The sequence below is a fragment of the Aulonocara sp. 'chitande type north' Nkhata Bay genome, linkage group LG12 (genome assembly GCF_057382095.1).
Source record: "Aulonocara sp. 'chitande type north' Nkhata Bay isolate Kocher_YH1m ecotype deep benthic linkage group LG12, A_spYH_male_GT1.1, whole genome shotgun sequence".
NCBI lineage: Eukaryota > Metazoa > Chordata > Actinopteri > Cichliformes > Cichlidae > Aulonocara > Aulonocara sp. 'chitande type north' Nkhata Bay.
Genome location: NC_141355.1, coordinates 17,305,188 through 17,319,967, shown reverse-complemented (window position 1 = coordinate 17,319,967; position 14,780 = coordinate 17,305,188). Strand labels below are relative to the sequence as shown.

At 39.6% G+C, this 14,780-nt stretch overlaps 1 protein-coding gene across 8 annotated transcripts in view; it reads right to left on the bottom strand.

Annotated features, from left to right (window-relative positions):
* The window catches only part of trpm3 (transient receptor potential cation channel, subfamily M, member 3), a 147,496-nt gene extending 133,934 nt beyond the window's left edge, over positions 1-13,562 (bottom strand). For 5 of the 8 annotated variants that reach the window (XM_086313942.1, XM_086313945.1, XM_086313952.1 and 2 more), the window contains exon 1: positions 13,001-13,562. In XM_086313942.1, coding sequence (XP_086170068.1) covers positions 13,001-13,204 — 204 coding nt within the window. In that variant the 5' untranslated portion in view covers positions 13,205-13,562. The remainder of the gene's footprint in view (positions 1-13,000) is intronic. The other 3 variants (XM_086313948.1, XM_086313951.1, XM_086313955.1) reach the window with 1 other exon arrangement.
* Positions 13,563-14,780: the final 1,218 nt, after the last annotated feature.

The following is a 14,780-nucleotide window of genomic DNA, read 5'->3' as shown; positions in this document are numbered from 1 at the left end:
AAGACCAAGAGGCCAGCAGAGATTTCACTGTCTGTCAGGCCCTGTTCATCAAATCAATACATGGCACCCTAACCCATTAAAAAAACACTAATGATTTCTCTAAAAAGAGGAATGGAAATGAAAAATTAAGACTTATAATTTCTTTCAGCATTCAGAAAAACTCTAATCTAATATGAGCTGGGCGCTAATGGAAGCTGTTTTTGCCGAGGCATGACTGAGCATCTCTGAAACACTTCTGTCTGCCTCTCTTGCTCCACTTCTGTTCCTCTCCTCCTCTGTCTCAGCGAGGATAAATTAGCGGAAGGAATTCAGAGCGAGGCTGCTTAGAGGCGGGTTTAAAAAAGCTTTGATCAGGACCCATGCCAGTAATCTGACAAATCCATAAGGGGAGCAACTCAAAGCATGTTCATTTTTAAGAGGCTATATATTGCTTTGGCAAGTCACAATGCCTTGTGTTTAAGCATGCCTTTACTCTATCCTGCACTAATAATAACAATCACAAGTGTATCTGATTAATTATTTCAGTAATTTTGAGGTCGCGTGCCTTTTTAATGTTTTTAACATTTTTTTTCCTTTTTCTTTTGCTTAATTTCTTTCTGTTTCAGCGTGAAGCTGTGCATGCGCCAGTTATTTCACTTCTGAATTTCTGCCACTCTACTGCACAAGCCTGAAAGGCAAGCTGCACAAAGTATAGACAAAGTAACCTGAAAACGATCTCCCCAATCTAATTCACAGTGCTCTTTCACAGTAAATGTCAAGGATGATCCAAAAGCTTTGCAGAAAGTATTACTGAAGTGCCATAACACCTCCACGTCTCTGTAAAATCAAATGGAGAGAAAAGAGCTGTGAGGAGTTGATGGGTGGATCAGTGAGGAAGAAGAAGCGATAAATAAAAGCCCTATTAAAGCTACAATTTTGATGACTTCTGATCACATATTTTCCTTGTCACCCAGGCATGTGTTCTTGTCTGCATGGCATTTAGAAGACTGCGATAAATGAGAAGCCCTCCGTGGTGTATGGTGTGGTATTTTATCTACAAAAAAAAATAAAATCTGTCAGCTCCTGTTTTCTATTTATAGCAATTTATCTAGACAAAAGCAGACAGTGCAGGCAAACTCACTTATAGTTCAGAGGACCTTGGCGGGCTGCATAACAAAGACTCAACTCGAGTCAAACTGAAGCAATCGAAATGAGAGTTTTTGAGGTCAGGATACGCCTTCAATCAGGCAGCTTCCACACATATAATCTCTCCAAACATGCAGATAGTGTGCGTCGTGCCCACCGCGGTCATTGCCTCATCAAGGAGAGTTGAGGAATCACTGACACAGCAACAATAGTATGCCATGCAACCTTATCATACCCTGTCATCTTGCTTTTCTTCTCCCTCTCTTTTTCTATCCATGGCAGCAGTTCATTTTTGCCCTTTCAATTCCCTGCCCCGAAAAGTTCACCATTCACATCATCCTTCTGAATGGTTTCCAGGGAGAAGATCTCCAGAGACACACTTCAACAAAAGGGTCTCACCACACCTCCAAAATGTGTGTGACAGCAACCAGATTACAGACTTGTAATTACAGAGGGACCTGTTTGTATCACGATGGAAGAAATGGATGGACTACATTAAAAAACGCTGGCCAGTTTTTGCTTTTGCTTTAGATTTTGACTTTGTTAACTACTAGAAATATTAGTTATATTAATGGAAACAAAAGATCTACATTTTTTTAAATTTATTTATTTATTTATTCATTTTTATTTATTTATTTTTCTTTCCTTTTTCTTTTTCCTTATGTATCTTCTATTTATTTATTTATTGTTTCCTGTTTTGCGTCTTTTTCTTTTCATTTCTTTTTCTTCTTTCATTCTTTTTGTATGGATATTTTAGTTGTTTAAATATAAAAAAGAAAAAGAAAAATGACTGATGACGTTGCAGTATATAGAAATATCTCATTCAATTCAATAGTTCAATAATGGCAGTGAAGGTATTTCTGCAGAATATTGTGCTATCGCCATTTAAACGATGAATGCAGCCATGATGTTTGTTAACAATGTGGGTTTTTTTGTGATGAAGCCTCGAGATGAGAGTTTTTGACATCACCATGTTCCTCTTTTCAAATAGCACATGAGGGGTGAGGAGTGAAGGAAGAGGAGTCTGACTGCAAAATCGAAGAATAAACGCTGGTTTGTGACATGTCAATCACAAGCTAAGCCTGCCCTAAAATCCATCCTACATGACCGTCTTTGTGACTGGAACAGAGTCATAATGTCCACATGGAGATATGTTTTGGCTTGGAAAACTAGAAATTAGGTTTTTTTTAATGCATTTCTCCACAGCTGGACTTCAAATAGAAGAGTCGACCCCTTTTGGCAGTTGAAAAACTGCAGGTGCAAGGTTTTTTCTGTATCAGAAGCTACATCCACCTTATACACGGAAGAAGCCATCTTCAAGAAGTCTGCAACACGGCGAGACTCCCACCTCTGGGAAACATAAGCAAACCCTGACTTGTTATTTGAGTGAACGTGCAGATACTGGCTCACTGTTTTCATAAACTGTGTTGTGGTGCGGTGAGACTTGCACAGTCTCCACGCTCAGGATTGAGGCATATATGATGCCAAAAGTAAACAACTTTTATCTGTTTATTTTTTAAATCAGGTTTTATATCCCGCTCCACATTGTAATTAGAGTTATGGTCATTTCCACATTCATTTAGCAGACATACTCACAGTAAACAAGTTGAAAACACTGCCACAGCTGTCAGAGGCACAGAGGCAGTTCAAAAAAAAATGAAACAAAATAAAAAAGTCGTTAAATGTTCAACTTTTATTTGTAAGACCAAACACTTTGAGATGTTTCAAATTTACCCTGCCTGCCTACTCAATCCTCTGGCACTTAAAGCTCCATCTGTGTCACAAACTCCCTCTCCTCCTCTGTCTCACGTACACACACGGACACAATCACGTACAAATAACTGCTTTTATCCTCCCAAAAGATGCTTTGTCTCCGCAGCACGTTCTCCCACTATCTGACACCTCCCACAGTGTTCACTTCTTAAACAAACTCCACATGATACTTTAGGCTGTTTCCATGCTACTGTTGCTATGGATGTCAGTCAACACCCTCCACACACACACACACATACACACCTTCCCTGCCATCAAATAACCAGCTTATTTGTACTACTGGTCTGCCACTGAAAAGTGTGTTAAGCAGATTAAAACGTTGAGGACTTAGCTGCGCTGGCATGCCAGCAGCCCAGCCTCGGGATTCTTCTGATTCATGACTGCCGCTAACAGAAAGTGAAACGAAGGTCTCAAACATGCTATGACACTTACCAAAATAAACCAATTACTCAGTTGTTTCAGATTTTCAATTTAGATGGACTCTAAAATAAAACTTTAAAAGATAAGCACGTCATTTTCTTGGTGGGCTGGGCTCCTCATGACCTTTCTTTCCCCAGTTCTGGCATTATATAGCCTATGAGCTACGTAGATCTTCACAAGGTCATCTCATGGTGCAGTGACAGCTGGTGAGATCTCACCACAGGGTGCCATCTCATCCTGTCCATTTATTTATTTATTTAGGCAGGTGATGATGAGGACGGGAACGACGAGACGGAAAACATCAAAGAGGAGTGAGTAGGTCCTTTATTGTGTTTATGTCATGTTCTAGGTCTAAAGAGTGTAAATTAGCTTAAAAAAGAATCTGATCTTTCAGTTGAAGTTTTCCCATTTCAAAGTCTTAACATGTGAGACTCGTGAGTTTTGGAAAAAATAAAAATAATAATATCTAAAAAACAAACAAACAAACAAGAGAACGTGGTTATGAAAGAAAAGGACAGCTTCAGAGGTAGCAAGAACAGCACAGACTGAGTAAGAGGTGCTTATGAACGTGATGGACTACTTAAATTTAAATCTATTATTGCATTACAAGAACAGGTTGTTGTTCTTGTCATTGTTTTTTAAATTAATGATTCCTTCATCAACAAGAGGATGTTTTACTTCTGTTTAAATTTTGTGTACAAAGCAGGGCTGCTTGACAGCTAATTCCCAGTCAGCAACTTGTTGCCAGACTATGCCGGTTTGAGAGTGGTGTGGGGACTGATGTTTTCACATTTCCCACATCTGTCTCTGTCCATCTGCCACCCACTAGCCTTTCTCCAGATGGCCGCCTCATTTCCCCCTTCCCTTTGCTGTGTAATTTCTATTTAATTAACATGAGTTGTACTACAATAGGCCAGTGGTTTACAAAGAAGCCGTGGTTCTCACCTTACTGTGCTAGAATGAAACACTTCTATGAAAAGAATTTAAAAAATACTGGGTATCTGCCAATATAGAGCAGGGGTACTATACATTATGCATAACATGAATAGTAATTTATTAAAACCTGTTTTCTGGAATGAAATTAAGAATGCTGCTAGCTCGGGTTAGCATTGAAAATGGAAAGGTCAGAAGCTTGGAAAAACAAGAAGCGTGTTAAGTGACCAGAAGCAACAAAAAGTGTTGCTGAGACAACAACAGGGTGCAAATGCAATTGCCATTACCAGAACATCTGCACAGTAGTTAGGAAAATAAATGTCAAATAATTGTCTGCTGAGTGGTCTTTTAATCTCTTTCTTTCACTGTAGGAGCCACAAGGGGGCACTAGTATCACCACAGCACTAAAATATTTGCTCAATTGATTTTGCATGAGTGTCACATTTTGTTAATCACCTGCACTTATTGAACAGCTACACTGAGAGAACTTCAAAGCACAAACCATGAAAGCACAAAACAAAGTTGCAAGATAAGGCACATATCAGATTCACAAGCAGCCAATTGAGATGGTTTGCATCATTTATAACTTAATATAACCAGACAGTGTATTCAGTCAGCAAAGAGAGCTACGTAGCTCTTCTTTTCATCATGATGTCTTTGCGACACTCACACAGCATCATAACCTGAAGGCTGAATCTTCTTTGTTACATTAGTAAAAAGAAGATTAGGACTCTCAAAAACATGACAACACTTAAAGTGAGCCCAGGAGAGCCAAGACAAAATAAAAAGTGCATCTTATTTATGAATATAAAATAAAAAAAACACATCATGCCCTAAAAAAATCAGTAAGTGCCTCCCAGCGATATTAGAATCAATACCAGAAAACTGTACCTAGGATGCAAATGTAGGTAAAAATGAGACGTTTTATGCAAAGCAGGAGAAAGACTGACCACCTTTAGCAAAAAAGTTGCAAAGAAATCACATAATCACTCAAAACTTGAAATGTTTAAGAAGGTAATTAAAGCTTTTACTCTCTCATTGAGTTTTGGATCCAAACAGCTAACAGTATAAAACTGAACGTGTTTCCAATCAATGTCAAAAATACAGCTATTTGCATTTAATCGTTAAGTGTCTGTCTTTAACTGTAAAAATAGCTTGAAGAGGCAAACAGCACTAACCTGACGTCTGATCTTATTTTTAATATTTTGAGTGTTTGTGCAATGGAGCAGAAAACACAAAGAAGTTTGTGAGACAGAGACTTTTGTTCTAAAGCACTGCTTAAAAAAAACGCACTGTTTCCATAGGAACTGTGAAAGCTTTCCCTCTTTTATGACCTCTGCCTCAGAAGCATTATTATACTTGACTTAATTTTAATGAGAATCCAACACGAGCAGAAGGTGAAGCATTAAAAAAAAATAAGCCTGAAATACTGCTAACACAACTGTGATGTGGAGCTATTTGGTGAACATTTACTCTTTTCCAAAAGAATTTAATGAAGCAGTGAAGCTGTTAGTAACAGTGGTCTCAAAAGCTTTGTATGGTTAAACTCTGTAACCTCTTATGAAGATACTTTTAAAATTTAAAAAAGGGAAATGTGAACATATAAAAAGAAATCGGGCACTTTCAGTGCAAGTGATTAAACCTTAACCTAAAAGTGGAATTTCTAACTTTTATCATAAAACTTTACTAAAAAAGCAACAAAATTTTAGGAAATAATTTGTTTTATGCAAAAGTTGACCTCTGACCTTGACTTTGAGTTCAAGGTCACTGAGATTGGAATATGTCAAAGGTTTTTAGTAGATGCACCTATGGTATGAATTTCAACATCCTATGTTGCCCTGTTCTCGAGTTAGGCAGAGCGGCCACCCACCTAGCAGGATGGCGACAAAACTCCACCCCCAACTGATGCCTTATGCTTCCCGGTAAGTAAGCTTCACAGAGCGTCCCAAGTCGCTCAGCTAAAGTTAGTTTCTTGAAATTTTATTTATTGCCATGAAATTTCAGCTATGAATGTCTTTTTGTTTTGTTTTGTTTTGTTTTTTTGGTGGAAAAAAGCTTCCATAAAAAGCTTTTGTAAAAGCATCTACCACAGTTAGCAATGCTAAGCAGTTAGCCATACCTTTTTAGTTCTGTGAGGCGATTATCCATATTCATGCACATTGAAGGACTCATAGGCCCATGAATGAAACAGCTAATGTAAAATTTGCTTAAATTCTTGCCAAGCAACCACAGGAGATAACATGAGAGGATTTTTTTAATTGCCTAGCATACACTTCCTGCCTTGATTCAGATTCCTTGCATGTGTCGCCTCCCCAGTGACCAGACTGCTGACTGAGGGCCCGGAGGCCTGGATGCTGGAGCCAGTCATGATCACATATCTTATCCGGCAGATTATCATGCAGGTTATTTGTTGGGTGATTTCTATGCAAAAGCAGTGTTGGGCACAGGCAGACCCTGTGCCCAACACTGCAGCAAAATAACAATAAAAAAAAGCCTGGAGGGAAATAGCAGCAGAAATAGCTGTAGAGAATTACCAGATGCAACTTTTTTTATAACCCATTGTGAAATACAGTCAACTAGTATGAGTGCAGAGAGAGAGAGAATGGCACAGCACGAACCATTAAATGAAAAGAATAAAACAGCGAGGTTTCAAGTGAGGACTTTGAACTACACGGTTAGGATGGTAGAAGCTGAATGAGACAAATTAAAACATGAAGCATAGAGATGGGAACATCAAAATCTGCATCTGTTTCTCCTACAAACACGTGAAGAACTTGATTTGTTCGCATGACTGTTGTATGCAAGCAGGACATTTTTACAGTGATGTAAGTTCGGTTACCCCAACTGAGGCTGCGTGATCGACCTGTGTTTGCTTTTACATCAATGCTTAAATTACGGGAAAAAAATAGAAAATAAAATCTTAACTTACATCATTATGTACCAGTTTTGTGTGAAAAAATGATTTGCTAGAAGCTGGGATATATACAGAGTATATACAGACGACAGAGTGACTCATGGAAAAATGTAGTAGGTCTTTTGCACTAAAACAGTTTCCTGCTGTGACCAAAGCTGCCAGGTTTCCATTTAAAAAGCTATCTGATGTTTGGTGTAACTTTCTTTTTCTTTTTTTCTATTTCTTAACATCAAATAAATCTCCAGAAAAACATAGTAAGCACCAATGTGTCCCATCAGAGCAGCTAAAGACCTATAAGAAAAAGAGTCAAATGAGCTCTGGGAGCTTTTGATGTCATGCTCCGGGGGCAAGGGTGATCAAGGGAGGGGGGTAATATCTGTTTTACAGACAGCATGGTCCCACTGTGGCATGAGATGAGGCTCATTACAACCAAAGCTTGATAGTGACGGTACAAGCTGAGAGGCTTTGACACTACCATCCCATCTCAAATTGCCATATCCTCAAAAGGAGACTCTTCATATATTCTCACACGGTTCACATATTAAAATACACAGAAGCTACGCTCAAACAGACATCACACAGATATGGGAAACCTGAGGAAAAAAACCAACCCCATGGACCTTTAAAAGAGATGTGGGACTTCTCTAGCCTTACCGAGCAGACGGTCTCTATGATCCACAGATGGCTTCGTGAACTGCAGGGCATTCGCATGGCAATAAAGAAAGACCCAAATTGAGAGAAACAGTGTATCACACACTTAATCTCTACAGACTTGTGCATAGGGAAATTTAAGCGATAGCTCCAAACTTAATTTGGTGTGAAATTTGTGTGGCTGTGAAAAGCTGGGCTAGATACAAAGTAACAACTCCAACTGTATCAAGTCTTTTTCTGTGAAAGAGGAGAGGAGCTTGTACCGAACCATTTGCAACAAATGCAGCATGAATGCATAATTTAACATATGGTGATGAAGCCACCAAACATATGCACATTAAAAAAGTGGCTGCAGCAATCTTTAAAGTGCAGGCTTAAAGTGCATCGATGAGTATAAACACCCAATATGTAGCTTTATTTATAGAAAGGCATCGGTGGATACTGCTCAGACATGTTTTTGGTGCTGGTGCAGGTGTGATCAATAATATTAATTAGCAGCTGCACTTCAATTATCATAGTTTCTGGGTTCTGATTGCGTGCCTGCTGGCTCTCTCTGCAATTATATAATGAGAATTTATAAAGCTGAGCAGAAGCTGTAGTTTGAACCTGCTACAGCCAGACAACATAACACGCTGCACTCACTTTTTTAGCCATACGCATAAACATAAGCATGCATGTTTCACTAACATAAATACGTACAGATCCAGAAGAAAGGACGTTAAGAAAGTTAGTATCATTTTTGGACTTTGGCTCGCTATATTTGGCGCTTCACTTGACACTGTGTTGCAAATGACTGAGATCACATCATGAAGGGATTGCTAAACAGTTGTTTTCATACTAGCATCAGGCTGAATTATCATCACTTTTATAGCCCTCTTACTGAAAGCAGCATTACCCAAGGCCAAAACCGTGAGATGTTGCTCTTAGCTTACTTTTTATATCCTCTGTTATTTTTTAACTTCTTCTTTTACTTGGCCTGTGTTTGTCTTTTATACATATATGATATTGTACAGGACTTTGATTAGCCCTTTATAAATAAGTGATTTTTAAATAAAGTGTATGGTATGGTATGGCCTTAGCTTGAAGTATGATGGTTAAGCAAGTTCCTTTGTGTTATGGAAGCCTTTGTAATGACAGTAGACTGACCAATGTGGAAACTGTGGAGAATTAATGTTTATATTAAACATGTTTCTCATAATCGATCTATTTTTAGATGGATGTCAACTTTTTAGAATATATTTGTCTGTATAAAGAGAATGCATCGTAATGAGTTTGAGACCGCTGGTGTAGATCACAAATCATATGTGGGCGTGGCCTGTGCTGAACCTAAAGAGTCAGTACCTTCTTTGTTAAATGAAACTGTTGCCAGCAAATTAAAAATCAGAAATATTTCTTTTTTTTTTTTTTAAAGTATGTTATATTTAGTTTTGCACCAACCTAACTACCAAATTTACAGTCTCACCTCTAAAGCAATTATTAGCCATTTTTACCCCTCAGCTGTAAAAGGTTGACGGGGTATTGTTGTCAGCCGGCCAGGCGGGCAGATAGTCAGTGGGTGGTGTGGACACGTTTGTGAATCCAATAACTTGAGAATTAAACAATGTAGGATTTTCAACTTTATACCAAAGGGGCATCTTCTAGGAGGCTGAGGGGTAGCACAGGCTCGCATCAGTATTTTTAGAAATACTTTTGAAAGATATGAGATTCAAAATGTGTTCCTTTATTGTTTTTTTGTTTTGTTTTATTTCTTACAGTTTTATGTGAATAAAAGCAACGCAGTGGTGAGGTGGTTATCACTGTTGGCTCACAGCAAGAAGTATTCAGATCTACTGATCACCTGGGGTCTTTCTGGTGCGGAATTTGCACTAGTGGGCTCACTAAGTTCTTGCAAACAAATCCGTCTTAGGTTAACTCATGATTCTCAACTGGCCATAGGTTTGAATTTTGGCATGAATGGGTGTCTGTCTTTCTGTGTTTGGGTGTACCCTCCCTTTCACCATGACAGCCCAAATAGCCTCCAGCACATGAACTGGATGAGTTCGATAGATTGATGTGAAGAAAAGGTGGCAGTGATCATTTGTGCAGAAAATAGGAGAAAAATGTCTGAGGATTCTAAGAGCTGTGAAAAAGAACAACAATGTGACCACAAATCGAAAACTGTACCCATGCTAGAAACATATACCAATACATCTAATGTCTCATCTGCATCTGCAAAGGCAATATATTACATTTCGATTTCTATGCAAAAAAATAAAATAATAATAATCTAGGCACAGGGTGATGGTTAAACTAAGTGTATGCTGACCCCAACCAAGAAGCCACAGTTTGATTTACAACAAGTAAAAGGAAGGATCAACTTGTAGTATCGTAACGAAATGCACTGTGCTGTTTGTGCAGTCAACTTTGAGGTTATACTTAAATACATAACACAAAAGAAACGGAAAAGTAATGTAATATCTGGAACAAATTAACTTCTATGGGTAATACGTTAAAAAATAAGCATAAAAGTAACACTCCAAACACTTGGTTACAAGCTGAAATAAGAAGTATTTAAAAAGTCTGTAACTTAATAGCATAAGTCATTTTAACTTAAGCAGACTGGAAAGCCTGAGCAGGAATATTACATTTGACAGGCTCATGAAAGCACTTTGACTGAACTTCTTAACCTAAGTTGGCAGAAGATGTCATCTCTTAGTTTGATAAAGGCTTTGCAGCTGGTTGCCTTATTCGCCTTTTTTGTAAGGTTTTTTTTTTCCATTTAGTATGCAGACATTTACTCGAGATTTCAAGAAATACACTTAAATCCACAATACTGTGGTGAATGTTTTTTTTTTAAATGCCTCATTCTCCTGGTCTTCCCTGGCCTCTAATCCTCCCGTCTTTCATCCATTCAGAATAATTACAAAATATTGGATGTTAGGTGAGTAATTCTTCATCTATCACTATTTCTATTCTTCACTGTCTGTCCCACTCATTTAGTTAGTCACACACAGGATCACTCACTCGCTCTATAAAAAGGCATACAAACACACACACACACCTACAGCAGCCATTATGGATGACTAATGATGTGACACTAGCAGTGGTGTTGCAGTGTAGTATGACACAGAGGTTCATATCCAAGCAACTCAAATCCCAAATGACCAAGAGAAGCTAATGCTGTGCACATGAAACGCAATCAGGAGAATATATAATGGCTTTAATGTTATGAAATGAGCTTTTTCCATATATTCAGATGATCTCTAAGCCCACGTGGAACAAAACTGTATAGCTGCTCACTACCTTTAAGTCCATGTGGCTAAAAAATAAATAAATAAAAGCTCCATTTCCTTTGAGTTTTTTTGTGTGCAATATTAAATCGTACTGGTTACTGGAGCACAAGTGAGAAACTGGAAACAGATCTAGTATCTCCATCTGTGCATATCGCTGTCCCCTGCACATCTCCAACTGCAGGAACTGCTGCCAAATCACGCCACAGATTGGCTAAGTGCGATAGTTCGGCTAACCGATGGCTTTAGCTGGTCTCATCTAAATCCATAGACATCAAAGAAGATCTGTATTTCGGAAAATAGTGTGAACCAGACCCTGCATCCCTAAGAATCATATTACCCAGAAGTTTCATCACTGCTGCAGTGACTATGGAGAAGATTTTTCCCACTAGCTTGACAGATGCTGCCATAAGAAGGAGTACACAAGCATCCTGGCACTTTGAAGCGGAACAAGAAGACAAGCAGAAAAATGGAAATAAGAAATGAAGAGTAGAGAACAGTAAGAGTCTGAATTTCAGTGATTCATCTAAACTTCCGATATATTTACAAGCAAGTGCTAATAGTTTAATTCTGTCTCCTGGATTATTCATAAATTGTAAAGTAATGCTAATCCACAGGAATATTGTATTATGCGTAGGCCATTTCCGAAGAGGCTATTAAGATGGAGATTACACTTTGTAGTCGCCATCGTTAATATGTTGTTGATGGATAATTCAGATTTAGCAAACAGTTTGCTGTGAGGAAACAGTGAAATAATAAAGCTGTTTAATAACCATCGGTATTGTTACTTGATCCTAAGCTTGTGTAATATAATACAATCCAGAATAATGATTTCCAAATGTGATTGTAACTCTATAAAAGAAAAAAAATGTAATTACTGAGTCCATTATCATTCCCAAATGCTGCTGTCATTCAACCCATTGGTTTCGCACAGAATCACACAAGCTCTTCTGCAGGTTCACAGCCTTGACAAGTGAGCCACATAAACATTAATATTCATCTACATAATGTTAACAGATTCTCTAATATAGTGTATACATTTATACACATAATCTGCAAGTAGAGCAAGAAAACTGATTTCACTGTGAGAGAAATATTTGCTAAAATTGGTTGCTGAGGGTTATTATAAAGTGTTACCAAGATTAAAATATCTGTTTTTAGAGTCATAAAGCTGATACCTGTTTTTAAAAAAATGCAAAAACTTCCAAATGGCACTGTCCTCAAGGCTGGTCTCTTGTTTGGTTCAATACACAAGGTAAGTTATTTCATTTGTTTCAATCACTATTGCATGTGCAGTTCTTTTCCTTTGTCCCATTACACATCCACTGGGTATTCTGGGTTTTTACGGGCTGGTCCTTTGGACCTTTTGCTAATTATGTGCAGGAAACGCAGGCACCTTAATCACCATTAGTCTTTGGTAGACACGACACTGTGGTGCTCCTACAGAAGACTGCCAGTAAAGTTAAAGAAAAAAGTGGCAGCTTTAAGCCATAACCAGTAAGTGATCTTATATGTTTGTGTGATTTAGAGTATGTGTATACAATAAAGTCAATATGAATATAATAAAGCTATTCTGACTGCTGCATGTGGTTTCCAAGGTAACAGGTGATGGCAGACTATAAAGCTAAAAAAACAACTACTCTGTGGCAAAAACAGCAACCTACCTAAACGCTAAATGTTTTTTACCACTCAAGAAGTATAAAAAGTCTGCTAAAATGTACCAGTTTCGTACTAAACTACTAAACTGGTACATTTGATTGGTTAAATTAGTCTTACAAATTCCTTTACCCCAATTACCTCCTGATCTCTCACAGGTGCTTAACAGCAGCCTTTCCTGTCCCATTTCCCCTCCCAGCACCCAGATCATCGATTAATCTTTGGGGGAACCAGTAGCGGGGGCCTCGAAACATCTTACCGGTGGCTGCTGAGAGTTGAGTACCCCCCTCTTGGTGGACCCCCCTCTGGAGCTGAGCCTCTTCCACGACTCTGAGAAACGCCCCCTGGTGGTGGGACGTCCTGGTCCAGATGTCCCGGATGCAACAGATGAATCATCCCGGGTGGAGAACGGCCGCTCCCGTCTTAACTCCCTCCGCTCTGCCCACTTCTTCTTGGAAGCCATTAGTGTTAAAAATGTAGTCAACAGATGTGGCAAGTACGGCAGCCACGCAGACTAGAGGAGGCTGTTCTTGATTCAAACTAGTGCCACAGGTGGCATCTTCACTTCATTCTCAACTACCCACTGAACAGCCCCTGTCTCCCTCTGTTGCCCCCTTTTTCCTTAAGTCTTAAGACTGGGTAAATGTCTGACTCCTGTCTCCCTGTTAATGTCACTTTTTTCTCTCTCTTCTTCTGATCTGTTGCGCAACAGATCTTCACCTGCACGGCTTCACTCCTGTGCTCTTCTTTCTCTTCTCTGTGTCTTTCCTCTGGCAGGGAGCGAGAGTCAGAGAGGAAGGTGGTGAAGCAGAAGGTGCTGCCTGCACCCTGTTGCATGTGCTGTTACTGTGGCTCAGCCGTTGATGCTGTTTTCCCTCCTCGCAGGGAGAGAGAGAGAGAGAGAGAGTGAAAAATAGGGAAACAAGGCAATAGAAGGAGAGAGGGAGAGAGAAAGAGAGAGGGAGAGGGAGGAGGAGGGGGTCAGGGAGTACAATATTCAGATCCGGGTGAAAGAGATGAAATAACAACAAGGAGGAGAGGTGGGGAGAGGAGATGACAGCTAGGCAGGTGGAGAGAGGTTAAAAAAAAAGGCGACCACACAAGGAAAAACGAAGAGACAAGCAAGAGTCTCAGGAGTGCAGGGTTTCTGTTGAGCATTGCGCAGAGCTGCTTAAAGCTGACTGAGAGGCACAGAAACAGACACCCTGTTCAGTAAGTCACTCTCTTACTGTGAACACTGTGCTTTGAATACCCACAGCTACTAAAACCTCCATTCCCTCCCTCTCCTGCTTGTCTTGCTTCCCCGATCTTTCATTCAGCTTGTCACTCTCTCCTCTGTGTGTGGCGCATGTGTGTGTCCCCCTCTTCTTCTTCTCTTTTGGTACTTTATGCACATGGTTTACAGTTCATGGCGCAGCCTTGGCTTCTTTGTTGTAGAACAAAAAGTGTCGCCAAATAAAACCAAGAGTCATGGTCTCCTTCTTCTTCTTCTCCATCATCATCATCCTCCTCCACTCTCACACTTCTCACTCAAAGGCTTCAGAAGTGTTAAAAGACATGCCACGCTGTGGAGTTGACAGACGGTAAGGATTTGAGTCCATTTTTCCAGTGCAGTAGTGGAGAAACAGCATGACAGCAAGTCTAATATGCCACAAACTAGATTGTGGCAAAAGGAGAAGAGCACAAAATTATTCTGGGACAAAAAATAATATGAGAGATATAGAGAGAGACGGGAAGAGAGGGATTAAGTAAGATAACGGGACGGAAACGGGGGGATGCACAGTAAAAAGAGGTGACAGTGTCTGAACACCGGGGACATTGTTGCAGTCGCTCCCAGCAACCGCTCACCACCTGGGAGGACGCTGCGGCGTTTACGCGTGCGAGCGAGAGATAGAGAGTCTTACTGAGAAGTAAGAGACAGTGAGGCAGAGAGCCCCTGAAGGATGAGAGGAGGTACAGGGAGCAAGTGAGTGGGAGAGCAGAAGAAGGAGTGAGACCGAGAGACGGCATCTTTTGGAGCAAAAAACACACCATCACCA